General features: G+C 42.9%; 1 protein-coding gene across 9 annotated transcripts in view; it reads left to right on the top strand.

Moving 5' to 3' along the window:
- The window catches only part of MEGF11 (multiple EGF like domains 11), a 2,301,522-nt gene that overhangs the window by 1,544,036 nt on the left and 744,055 nt on the right, over positions 1 to 13,431 (top strand). For all 9 annotated transcript variants that reach the window (XM_069624261.1, XM_069624259.1, XM_069624260.1 and 6 more), the window contains one exon: positions 6,145 to 6,357. In XM_069624261.1, coding sequence (XP_069480362.1) covers positions 6,145 to 6,357 — 213 coding nt within the window. The remainder of the gene's footprint in view (positions 1 to 6,144; positions 6,358 to 13,431) is intronic.

Here is a 13,431-nt window from a genome sequence, read left to right as displayed (position 1 = left end):
TGTAATTTCCTAATACCCTTGAGAGGAGCGTCTCTCTTCCGAATACGCAGAGTCATCTTGGAACCGTTTGGAGATCTGGAGTAACCATTAAGGAAAACTGTACACGCCTCTGTTAGTTATATAGACCGATAGTTACCCTCATCGCTCTCTGATGCTTCTTGGGAGGATGTAACGCAGCCCCTACATTTCATTCCTGCCCACAGTGCACTAAACAACCCCAGGCCCTGCCCTCTTTCTGAGGGCACCATTCGAGAGAACATGCAGGTGAACAGTGTCCACCAACATTTTTCAGAGGGTGGGCGCCCTCCACCTGTGTGTTTTCAGAGTTAAAAAAGAACATAATTTTTGTGTTTTTCAAGGAATTAAAAAAAGAGAATACATCCCTGCACCGACTCGAAGTCAAGAGCCCAGGTCGCAGGTTTGTGAGGCCTGATACCTAGCTACACGACCACACAAACCTCTTATCTTAAAACTTGTAAAACGTCTAATATTGACATTCTGCTACACAGGACAAGTTTGTTACAGTATTTGAGGTATGAAAGCCCCACATGCGCATCCTCTCACTGTATTCTCCCAACTCTCCCACAGATGCATCCCCACACTCTCCCCTTTACCCCCCGGGAGGTTCTTAATTCTCAATCTACCTCCAGTTCCCACACAGTCATAGTACCAGTCTCTAACCGCACCTCCACTGGCACACCCGCTCTACTACACAATGCACCTACAATCCACCCCCTGCAGACAGAGTACCAAGATCCACCCTGTCCCAAATTTGGCCAGAATAAGTACCATCTTGTAGCCACATGCCAATGCCAAGATCACACTATGCTCCAATCTGCTCCACCAAGCACAGCAGAGGGGAAATAATAGGGTCAGTGAGGGGGAGAGGGAGCAGGGAAAGCGAAGTCTCGTGGATCGGTTGCTAAACAGACTTTGCTTAGTGTCCAAATTGCATTCCTTCCACCATAGCATATACATTGGGATCCTGGCTTCCCAATGCACCAAAACCTGTGATTTTGATGCATCTTGTTATTTCCCTATACTTTCATCTCCTTATATGCTGAATGTGAGAGCGCTTAGAAATGAGCTGAACCGAGGCATAATGTGTCATCTTAAATCGAAAAGATTGGAGAAGAAAGGGGGCACGTATAGACTGGCAGACAAGTTACCAACTTTAGAACCAGAAGATAGAGGTTAGAAGATAGAGGTTAGGAGCCTATTCCAGGCTTCCCCATTTGATCAAAACTATTGGACCTTTGGCAGATCACTGATGTCAAGGGTTTTGACCCATGTTGAATTATTAGACTGGGTAGATGTGGGGATGAGCTGTCGCCGCCCATCATTCTATCCCAGAACAAAACTAAATCAATAGACTGGGTGGATGTGGGGATGAGCTGTTGCCGCCCATCATTCTATCCCAGAACCAGGAGAACCGCACAGTTTTGCGCACACCAAAATGGTCGCCTGACCTGCCACCCACCAGTACGAGCGTGATAGGCCAGGAGTGCCATGAGTGAAATGTGTGCCAAAGGAAAAACAGCAGTACCGGTGGCTAAAAAAAAAAAGCGCTTTGAAATCACCTTTGTTTCTCTGAAATGCAAGCTAAAAATGACTATTTTAAACATTGCAAGATATTCAAAAATCTCAATGAACACCAGCAGACATTTGGCAGAAGGTAGACTTGTGGGCATACAAAATCTGGAAAGAGAAAGAGTCCAAAACAATGTTTATAACAAAACGGGCTGAGCTGTGGATGTCAGCAGCTGAAGTGAAATTGGACTGAAAGACACTAAAATCTAAATGTTTAAAATAAACGAGTGACCTACTGTTGAGTGGCACATAGTTTGCAACTGTTAAATGCCATAGTTTTGAACTTAGAATCAGCGTTCTAGCTGCATGTGTAAAAATTGCAAGTTTGGTTTGAATGTAGAAAACTGGGAACTAAAGTGACATTTAGCTGAAGCCTGGCTTGAAGAGAGTGAATTCTGACCGGCAACTACCCCCCGACATGAGTGAAACTTGCTCAGCCACTCTTCCCAGGCCTGGCTGCATTCTGCTGCCCCCACCAAAAGGAGATGACACCTCCCTGATTGAATCAAGGGAGGAGCACCTGGGGACTGCAGGAAACTAAACAAAGCACTGTCCTTGGCCCAGGAAAATGTTAAATTAGGGGGTCGTAAATGGCTTCCTCTTGGAAGGAAACGGGGAGGGGCACTGCATGTGAGCAAGCTGAGCTGGGGGAAGTGGATAAACCAGAAATTCCACCATGTGCTTTGGAAAACCACACCCCTTTGGGGCCAGAGCATAATTTTAAAAAGATGGATAATTCATAGTGCGGACTTGTAAAAATTATATAAATAACATCATCATTCTTGTGATTTTTCTGTGCACATTTTAAGAGGTGTTAGGACACTGGGGTATGTTCTTGGGGATAGTAGCGGAAAAAAGGTTGTTACTCCAAATGTATGCATGTTAAAAATCTGACACTTTATCATCTGGAACCCATATCCCTGGTGCACATTTGTGTAAAATCGGGAAAGGTTTAGAGGTCGTTACCTGGATGAAAAGGGGAGAATTCTGTCATAAGTGGACACAACATCTTACAAAGACAGGGATCGGATGGTTTGGTGCTACAGAAAATATGTTAACTGGACATATAATATTAGAAAAATGGCACATAGATAAATATGTATTTGGATCAGAAATAGATTTGTGTGCAATTTGACAAGGGGAGCATCCTCTGACCATAAACCTACCTCATCACTCTGACTCACAGCCCAGTTCCCCCAATCAAGGGAGAGAGGAGGAACTGGCCACTGATAAGTTGAGAGGGTTGGGCATAGAAGATGAGCCGACCCTCCCACTTTCTAAACACATAAAAGGAGACTGTGCAGGACAGGTAGGGACATTCACTTCCCACTTCAAGCTGATTTCTTGCAGAGCGTTTTGCCAGAAGACACCAGATCCAGCACTTAGACTTCAAATCCAGACAGAGACCAGAACTTTGAATTCAGACTTCAGAATTTGTCAGCAGGCCTCAAAATCTTTTGCAAACTGATTTACCCCAGATTTCCAAGGGGCACATCAGAGTAAAACAGCCGGGCTGTGCTGTTTGATTCTGGCCTAGAACCCTGTGCCAGAAACACCCAGAAAGCAGAGCTGTACCCGGAACCAGAGACCAGACCTGTGTGAAGCGCTGAGTGCCAGACCAGCAGAGCTGACCCAGACCGCTGAAACCAGAGAACCGGTACTAAAAACCATCTGTGGCGAGAGAACTGCAGTCAACCTGACCAGATCTGTGACAAGGCCCATTCCTTGCAAAATATAGTGTGAGTACCCAGCCAGAACTGTAAAAAACCAATCTCTTAGTTTAAAATAATCTAATTCAAACTATTTTAACCTATTGAGAACTGCATCACAGAAATCGTGTCCCGTCTTTTGATTCAAAGCTGCAAAACTGTCATCTGTCATTCTGAAACTTTAAAATTTCATTTCTGAAAATCTACCTCCACAAAATCGTCCGTATCTCTTGAACCGTTTGTGGTTAAAGCGAGATTTAACTTTTATTTTATTTTGAAGCTGAGATTCTAAGCTTTCCAACAAGCTCTAAAACGACTTGCTATACTTCCTCCGTAATTGCGCTCGACACACGTGACTAAATTGCCGCGATTCGACATTTTGCTTTATTTCAGCCACATGTAAAAATATTTGTCCTTGCTTTCCTTTGCTGAAATTCGTTTTCAACCTGAAAATCATTCATAGAGCACTGCTGAAGTGATCCTGAACTAATTTAAAGTAACTATCACTCACCCTGAACCTCTAGAGGGAATAAAAATCATTTTAGCATATTTTTCCCTTCTTTGCATACCACCTTTAAAGTACTTTGCCTGTGTTTAAAATCATCCCTGTTGATCTAAGCTTGCTAGGGGGGGAACTGAATTGGGATTGTACTGTGATTGCATTCCTGAAGACTGTGGGTGTCACTTCCACCTCCTTACATTGCATAGAGGGGGGTGAATTGCCAAAAGGGGAAAAGTGATTATATTATGTTTTGCTGAAATCATATCAAGTGTATTCCTGTGTTGCTTCTTTTCCACCTTGCATTTCCTTGTACCATATAAAGCATTCTGAGCTACCTTATCCTCTATACTACTCCTACGTAATTACCCAGTGTGCTAGTATCACATCATCCATTGTTGATCACTCACTGTCATATGTCTAAGTGTGATATCAATTATTAATTTATTATAAAAGTGCGATATATATATATATATATATATATATATATATATATATATATATATATATATATAGTTTAATTCTCAAATAAACCTTTTAAATTTGCAAAACAAACTTACTTTTTGGCTCAGTGGGGTCAGGGGGATTCTAAGAGAGGGGTGTTATATAAGGGTTGTCATCCAGAGTACACGAACTGGAAATAAAAATATATAAATAAGGGCTTCCCTTGAGCAATCCCAGACAAGGCACTGACTTAGTGGGACTGCTTGATTGGAGTCATTTAACACTGAACAGTACTGGACAGTATTAAGCACAATAGTTCACCATAAGGGCTGGTATAGAGATGGATGGTCTCTAGTGCATGGTTACTCATTATGTGGCCCCACGGATGTTTTAGACTTCATCTCTCCTGATCTTTCATCATTGACTATGCTGTTTAGGGCTGATGGGAGATGAAGTCCAAAACATCTGGAGGGCCACATAATGAGTAAGCATGGTCCAGTGGCAGCCACGTAATAGACATTAGAACCAGAAGGTCTGGATTATAATCATATGCATCATTTAGGAATAGCATTAGCTATACCTATCTTGCTGAATGCAACCATTTTGGACTGCTTTGCAACCCACTTAATATAGCCAATATGCTAACTCAGCATGCATTTAACTTTTTGTAGTTTTTATATTTGGGTGTCAGTTCACATTATCACTCACTGCTAATTAACATACTGCAAACTCAGATATCCAATTAGCATTGTTTAAAAATCATACGCCTGCCCAAAATCATTGTATGTTCCTCCTTATGAAATCACTGAGGGGTTGAGAGTTGTGTGTCTCTCGAATGATACTTGTGATTTTGTGAAACATGGCCTCAGATTTTAATCCTGGTTTCCCTTCTTCTATAAAACGGGGTAATTTCAGCCATCTATACTTCATGATCTGGACCTGATTTCTTATCTGATAAACATGGGAATGAATTGAAATGAATGGAGTGGACATCAGTCTGAAGTGCTACTTTAAATAAAAAAAATAAATGCAAGGAAATGAAATCGAGGAGATGTAGTGAAGTTACCAATGACAGACTTTGAAGCCAAAACAGATGGATCCGAATCTTGGTTTACCTTCTTAATCAAAGTGTTTAATCTTGGGTACACTACTCTACATCCCTCTGCGCATGTTTACTTCCCTGCTGAATGCTTTAGTTTTCCTACCTACACATTAAATACCCCAGTGATTATTTATGGGCACTGGTAAACTCTCCAGTGGGTGGAGAAAGCCTGCCTGACACATCGGACACTGTCTACGAGAAAGGGCCGAGGGAAGGCCAGACTGCTCTGTCATTTTTTATTTGTATAATCGCATGTCATTTTCTCCATGCCAGTCCTATGCCCATTCTAACACTAATCCCAGGATTTAAAAGCAAGAACTATTCCCCACAATGTGTGACATTTCCCACAGGCCTGGTTGCCTGATGGGGACATATTTTGCACACCAGGGCTTCCTTGTCAGCTAATGGTGGCAAACATTTAGAGACCTTTCACATGAAAGGAGCCGGAAATTGCCCTCGACTACCATACATGCTTGAGTGGCAGGTGACGTTGCTCTTGGAAGAGGTCTTCAACAATCTGTGCTACCTCTCACAGCTGTGGGCACCAAGCATTGTGATGGCAGAACTCTAGTCACAGGTAATATTGCTCATGAAATTAGAAAGATACATCAGTGTTCTGTGCCTTGTACACTGTATAAACAAATCTTTAAAACAATGCGTCACACGTGCAGTAATGTGGTGATTCGTGTGGATTCTGTCTTGTGCATTTAGATCCTAGGCCGCATGTGGCATGGCTGTAAATCTGGGCTGAGCAGATTGTGACCCGAATGTTCATCTCTCTTCCACCCCCTACTGCGCAGGTGCCAAGAGGAGTGCCCAATCGGGACTTACGGCTTCCAGTGCCTTGAAAAGTGTGACTGCCAGAATGGAGCCAAGTGCTACCACATCAACGGTGCTTGTCTTTGTGACCCCGGGTTCAAGGGCATTCTGTGCCAGGAGAGGATATGTGCTGCTGGATTCTACGGCCTGAAATGCAACAAGGTGTGCCCCTGCGACCCGAGCAACACCCTCAGGTACGTGCCTTAGCAGTTTTTTAGCTAAAAGGTGTTGAGTGGGAGTGTGCCAATGATCGAAGAGAATTCAACCATATGGGGCCTCATTACGAGTATGGAGGTAGCCATGCCGCTAAAAGCGAGGACACAGGAAGGAGAGCCCAGAACAGGGACAGGACTATGGGCTAGCTGAAACTGTATACAAGAGAAGGGGTCTTGCCTGTAAACATATCATTCCTTTGCAAATTAATTTCTATATACGGTAAACTGGCAGCATACTATTTACTGTCATGTAATGCACAGCTGTGTAAAAAATGCAGTATAGGCACTCAATATAGTTAGCGAAAGTCCGTTTCTTTACTGAATGCTGGCATACTCTTTTTGAAAACATACACATAAATTAAAAAATATACACTGTGAACAACGTAAGAGAAGACACAACTAAGGTTCCAGAACACAATACAGGTTATCTCATGATTCGAGAAAGGTACAGATGGTAGTGTACTCCCAACAGGGTCAATTATTTGTACATATGAGTGAGAGTTTCCAAAGTCAAAGAATACCCAAAATAAACAAAAGCATTGCTTCCTGTCAATGCAAATTGTCTCATGATTTGAGAATCGTACAGATACCAGTATGATCACAACAGTGTTAATTGTTTTCACATGTGAGGGGGAGTTCTCAACAAACAAAAGCATTACTTCCTGCAGATTTGTCATTCAGTGTGGACATTGCAAAAATGTACAGAGAAAAACGTCCCAAATGACAAAGTGTGCAGGGTGCACAAGATTCTACACCTCGTACTTAGAAATGGAAACTCCATATAACGTTTTTTTGTTGTCTTGTGTCTTCCTTAGTGGAAATATAGTCAATATATTGCATCTAGGAGACTAGACCTTGGAGAGGTCTATTAGAGGCAGGCTAAAGGGCGACCTTGTAATGAGTCGACGTCTGGAAGTTAAATCAGAACCCCGGGTGGGGTGGAACCAGAGAGCAACAAAAAGTTGTGCTAGGGTTCACAGACGTTTCGGCATATGTTGTGAAAAGCCTTCTTCTGGAGCCAAGGCACAGAGTCCCCTGCAAGGGAGCGATACATATAATGGTACTAGTAAGTTTGACTAACTACTAGAGTGTCATAACATTAAGTACACAGACTTACAACGGTGAGTTAAAAAGCTAATCTCTGGAAAACACAATTCCATTTCTGCACTGACCTTAACAATAGTAGCCAAAGGTGTAGTTGCTGTCTGGCTTAGTGATTGAGATGGGAGTGTCGGGAGCCCAATGTAGAGAAGCTGCTGCGGCCCCTTCAGCACTCTGCGTTCAGAATGTGGGCACTAAAAATATTGAGGAGAAACAGAATAGTGCACAGAAAAATGCAGTAAGAAAACCAGGAATTAGAAGGGCAGAGCCCTAGTTACATGAATGTAGTCAAAGATTGAAATTTATGTACCTTGGAGTCCAGAAAATGAAGTATGGACCGAGGGACGGTTGAGTCTTCCTAATCCCCAGTGGTAAAGGTGCAGCGCATAGGTAGATGCTGCCGTAAAACATAATGAGGGGACATGGCAAGAGAAGGTTGTCAGGACTGTCACTCAGAATGCCCTTGATTAGCTGCATGAGGAGCAAGGCAGGGAAAGCCCAAAAATAGGAACAGGCCTATGGGCTGATCAAGGCTATAAACAAGAAAAAGTGGTCCTGCCTATGTGGTTTCTAACCTACTGCACTATTTATTCTAATGCAATTATTATTTCTTATGGACCTGTTTGCCAGCATATCATTAGTTGGCAAACACTGTCTTGCTGTGTACAGAGAATGCAGTGAAAAACCCACAAGAGAATGGTGCTCAGTTTATTTGTTCATGACTGATCCATTTTTACGTGTTTTAAAATATATGCACTTAGTAACATATGTGAGAGACGTACAACTTGAAAATCACAGAATGCAGTGCATTAATACATATTTTTACAAATGATATGTCGAGTTAGGCTAAAGAACATCGGGCACATTACTTAATGGAATCTTCATAACAAAACTCAGCATAGGCATTACGTCATGCCTTTGCAACTTATCACATAATCTTGAAACACATATAGATGTCAAATGCAATCACAATAGTGTTTGATATTTTCACCGGTGATTATGGAGTTCCTAAATAACACCAAGTGCATTACTTTGAGTGGCTTTGGTATGCAGAAGTTCCAAATACAAACGTGTTCTAGTGTCTTTTGTCGATGAAAATAAAATCACTGTATTTCATCTAGGTGATATAACCTTCACGAGGTTTACTTTGGCACCAAAAGTCAATTTTTCAGCCAGGCTAGAGGGTGACCTTAAAAAGTCGACTTCCGAATATTAAATCAGACCCCGGGAAGGGGGAAGGGGACCCAGAGTGCACCGGCTTGGTTGCACTTCGGTTCCTGGACGTTTCGGCATATAATGTGGAAAAAGCCTTCTTCTGGAGTCAAGGCACTTAAAACCCCTGCAAGAAGCAGAGGGAACTGTGAGAAACTCGTAATTAAAACCATTGTGAGTTACTAACTTCTAATGAGTATCACAGCAATCTATACACAGACTAAAAAATGAGTTAAGAACTATTTTGCTAGAAAGCACAATTCCAAACAGGTACTGACCTTAACGATAATGGCATCCAATGTGGCCGCTGTTCTAGCTTGTTGAATTGAGGTGGGCGAATATGGGGCCTGTATTAGAGAAGCTGTTGTGGTTACTTCATCCCATAGCATGCGGATATTGTCTCTAAAAACCCATGAGACAAAAAAAATAGATAGGGTGTGATCAGATTGTTGTACTCATGAATCTAGGTGGTTGTCGATCATGTGAGTTAGGGGACTGGAAATGAACCCAGTGGGATGATGTATAGTAAAGTACCTCTGTCTACTTCAGTAGAGTGGAAAGCTCTATGCTTCCGGTTCCTCGTTATTTGGAGTTTGGCACGCCGTTCAATTCGTGCTGGATAGAGAATATCACGGATGCTGTGGTCTCCGAGGCAGGGTGCGCTAGGGGGCAGCACTGCGTTGCTCTGGTCGGAGAGCGGCTCCAGTATCCTGAGCTGTGTAAGTATACGCATGGGCGCATGCGTCGTGCAAGGGATACTGTTTGCCCGGGCATTCGTGAGTAGCGGGGCATACTGTTCTCTCGCGCATGCGCGGTTAGCGGGGCATAACTGTGTCAGTGTCTAATTGAAGCGCAGCAGAATGCCAGAAGTCAAACAAGAAAATCGAGTCTGGCAGTGGAAAATGCACAGCCTTGTGCATGCTCTGGAAGAACAGAGTGTGGCTAGTAATATGTAAGTATAAAGCCAAATGTTTACATCCGAAAATAAGAATCGGTGGGGCTGAATGCATGTAGAAAATAAAATAATGTGCAGTACAACACTGCCAAGAGGGGCCGTGGCCTGTAATGGATAGGAGTGGCACTATTGAGTGCCTATAGGTGAATTTGGCCTGTGAGAGGCTAGGAAATACATAGCTTAGTTGTCTATATTGAGGAAGTGAGGTACAAAAATATTGATGCAACCAACCCGAGGGGCTGTGTAAGCAAGAATGCAACAAGTGTTGTGTACAATACTGTGTGACACCTAGGTGTAATTTCGTGTAAATTGGCCTGGTGGTTCTAGCTCATTGAGTCCCAATGAAGTGGATTTTAGCTTGAAAATCCACAATGCTTCTTTGTAGTTAAGAGAATTGGTCGGGTTGTTTATTTGTGGGACTTTGTCAACAACCCACCAGAGCAGATTGTCTGGGCCATGTTGGAATTCGACAAAGTGTGGTACCAACGGCGCTGATATATTCTTGCATCGGATTCTGGATCTATGCTCGCTGATCCTTTTGTGTACTGGCCTAGAGGTTTGGCCCACATATCTCAGGCCACATGGACATTCAATTACATAGATCACATTTGATGATTTACAATTTGAGAAGTGGCGTAGCTGCCAGTCTTTGTTTCCTATGGGAAAGGATGTTGTTTTATGGGTAAATTTACAAGCCGTGCAGCTACCGCAAGGGTGGTGCCCCACTATCTCTCTAAGATTCCATAGGGCTGATCTAGTGCTCGTTTTGCTGATCCTGGCATGTGTTAGTATATCTTTCAGATTCTTTGATCTTTTAAGGGCCATTCTGGGCAGTTGTTCCCCTGGTAGGCTACATTGGATTAGTGGCCAGAATTTCTTTATGGCACCTTTTAATTGGGTTGTATTAGGGCCAAATGTAGTAACACACGTAATGTTGTCTTCTCCCGAGTTGTCTTTCTCTTTGATGGACAGTAAGGATTCCCTCGGGGTACATCTTGCTCTTTTCTGAGTATTGTGAAGCAATTTTTTGGGGTACCCCCTGTCTATTAGTTTGCTGTTCAGCAGTGAGGCATGTGTCTTAAATTCCTGAATATTGGTACAGTTCCTGCGGATGCGTAGAAATTGTCCATATGGTAAGTTGTTCCGAAGGTTGTGAGGATGATGGCTTTGGTAATGCAAGATGGTATTGCGGTCAGTTTCTTTTCTGAACAGGGTACATTCCAATTTATTGTCCTGATGCCTAATGGTAAGATCCAGGAAGTTGATTTCGGAGTTGTTGTGGAGCATAGTAAATTTGATTTCCTCAGTGCAGTTGTTGATCCAATTGTAAAATTCGATCAGGTTTTCGTTCTGTCCTTTCCAGATAAAGATAATGTCGTCTATATATCTGTACCAAGAAACAATGCTGTCAAGAAAGGGGTTGGCAGTGTTCAGGACAAAGTTGTTTTCATATTCTGCCATGAAAATGATCGCCATGCTGGGTGCAAACGCAGCCCCCATGCCGGTGCCACAGATCTGCATGTAGAATGTGCCGTCGAACTCGAAAAAGTTGTTGGTGAGGGCCAGGTCCAATAACTCCACTATAAAGTTGGTGGACACTCTCTTTTGTTTCATGTGGTGTGTTAAATGCATTCTAATGCATTCCACCGCTAGCCCTTGTGGTATACTGGTATATAGTCTAGTAATGTCCATGGTAACCAGTAAGTCCTCCATAGGATTGAATGGTTGGTTTTCGAATTTCAGGATGGTGGCCATAGTATCTCTCAGACAAGTAGGGGTTTCCTGACTGAGGGGGTTTCAGAAAGAAGTCAATGAATTTGCCAATGGGTTCGAGGATGGACCCGCATCCCGAAACAATGGGTCTTCCTGGGGGTAATGTCTGATTTTTGTGCAGTTTTGGTAAAGCATAGAAGGCTGGGGTCCTGCCTCCGAGGTGTTGAGGAACACTAACTCCTTATCAGAGATCCAGTTTTTCTCTGCTGCAAATTGAGTAATTTCCTGAATTTTGCTTTTGATGATGTCAGGGGGGTCTTTTTTAAGTTTTTTGTAGTTTTTGGTGTCGTTTAGCAGGGACACAGCGTATACTCACACAGCTCAGGATACTGGAGCCGCTCTCCGACCAGAGAAATGCAGTGCTGCTCCCTCGCGCACCCAGCCTCGGAGACCACAACATCCGTGATATTCTCTATCCAGCACGAATTGAACGGCGTGCCAAACTCCAAATAACGAGGAACCAGAATCATAGAGCTTTCCACTCTACTGAAGTAGACAGAGGTACTTTACTATACATCATCCCACTGGGTTAATTTCCAGTCCCCTAACTCACATGATCGACAACCACCTAGATTCATGAGTACACCAATCTGATCACACCCTATCTATTTTATTTGTCTCATGGGTCTTTAGAGACAATATCTGCATGCTATGGGATGAAGTAACCACAGCAGCGTCTCTAATACGGGCCCCATATTCGCCCACCTCAATTCAACAAGCTAGAACAGCGGCCACATTGGTCGCCATTATCGTTAAGGTCAGTACCTGTTTGGAATTGTGCTTTCTAGCAAAATAGTTCTTAACTAATTTTTTAGCCTGTGTATAGCTTGCTGTGATACTCATTTGAAGTTAGTAACTCACAATGGTTTTAATTACGAGTTTCTCACAGTTCCCTCTGCTTCTTGCAGGGGTTTTAAGTGCCTTGACTCCAGAAGAAGGCTTTTTCCACATTATATGCTGAAACGTCCAGGAACCGAAGTGCAACCAAGCTGGTGCTCTCTGGGTCCCCTTCCCCCTTCCTGGGGTCTGTTTTAATATCCGGACGTCGACTTTTTAAGGTCAACCTCTAACCTGGCTGAAAAATTGACTTTTGGTGCCAAAGTAAACCTTGTGAAGGTTATATCACCTAGATGAAATACAGTGAATTTATTTGCATCGTCAAAAGACACTAGAACACGTTTGTATTTGGAACATCCGCATACCAAAGCCACTCAAAGTAATGCACTTGGTGTTATTTAGGAACTCCATAATCACCTGTGAAAATATCAAACACTATTGTGACTGCATTTGACATCTATATGTGTTTCAAGATTATGTGATAAGTTGCAAAGTCATGACGTAATGCCTATGCTGAGTTTTGTTATGAAGATTGCATTAAGTAATGTGCCCGATGTTCTTTAGTCTAGCTCGACATATCATTTGTAAAAATATGTATTAATGCACTGCATTCTGTGATTTTCAAGTTGTACGTCTCTCACATATGTTACTAAGTGCATATATTTTAAAACACGTAAAAATGGGTCAGTCATGAACAAATAAACTGAGCACCATTCTCTTGTGGGTTTTTCACTGTATTCTCTGTACACAGCAATACAGTGTTTGCCAACTAATGATATGCTGGGAAACAGGTCCATAAGAAATGATAATTGCATTAGAATAAATAGTGCAGTAGATTAGAAACCGCATAGGCAGGACCACTTTTTCTTGTTTATAGCCTTGATTAGCTGCATGACTCAATGTGCAGGGCCATAAACGAACGCGCCCGGGACTTACCAGAAGGTAGGTAGGACACGAGGAATCGGGTCCGTGGTGCCGCCGCGTTGAACAGCTCTACCGGTACAGGACTGCTGAGGACTGCCACATTTCTCTGTGGCACGAAAATGTAGTGTTTTACAGAGCGGGTCAGAAGAGGTGTAAAAACGCTAGTGTGCCGGAGGGTACGAAAGCCCATAGCTGTGCGAGGCTCTCCCAGTATCGAAGGGTTGTATCTGGGTTAAATACATAAAGCGATC

Source organism: Ambystoma mexicanum, chromosome 11 (genome assembly GCF_040938575.1).
Source record: "Ambystoma mexicanum isolate Mex_15411 chromosome 11, UKY_AmexF1_1, whole genome shotgun sequence".
Classification (NCBI taxonomy): domain Eukaryota; kingdom Metazoa; phylum Chordata; class Amphibia; order Caudata; family Ambystomatidae; genus Ambystoma; species Ambystoma mexicanum.
The sequence above is the reverse complement of the archived record's forward strand: the minus strand, read 5'-3'. Positions and strand labels throughout refer to the sequence as shown.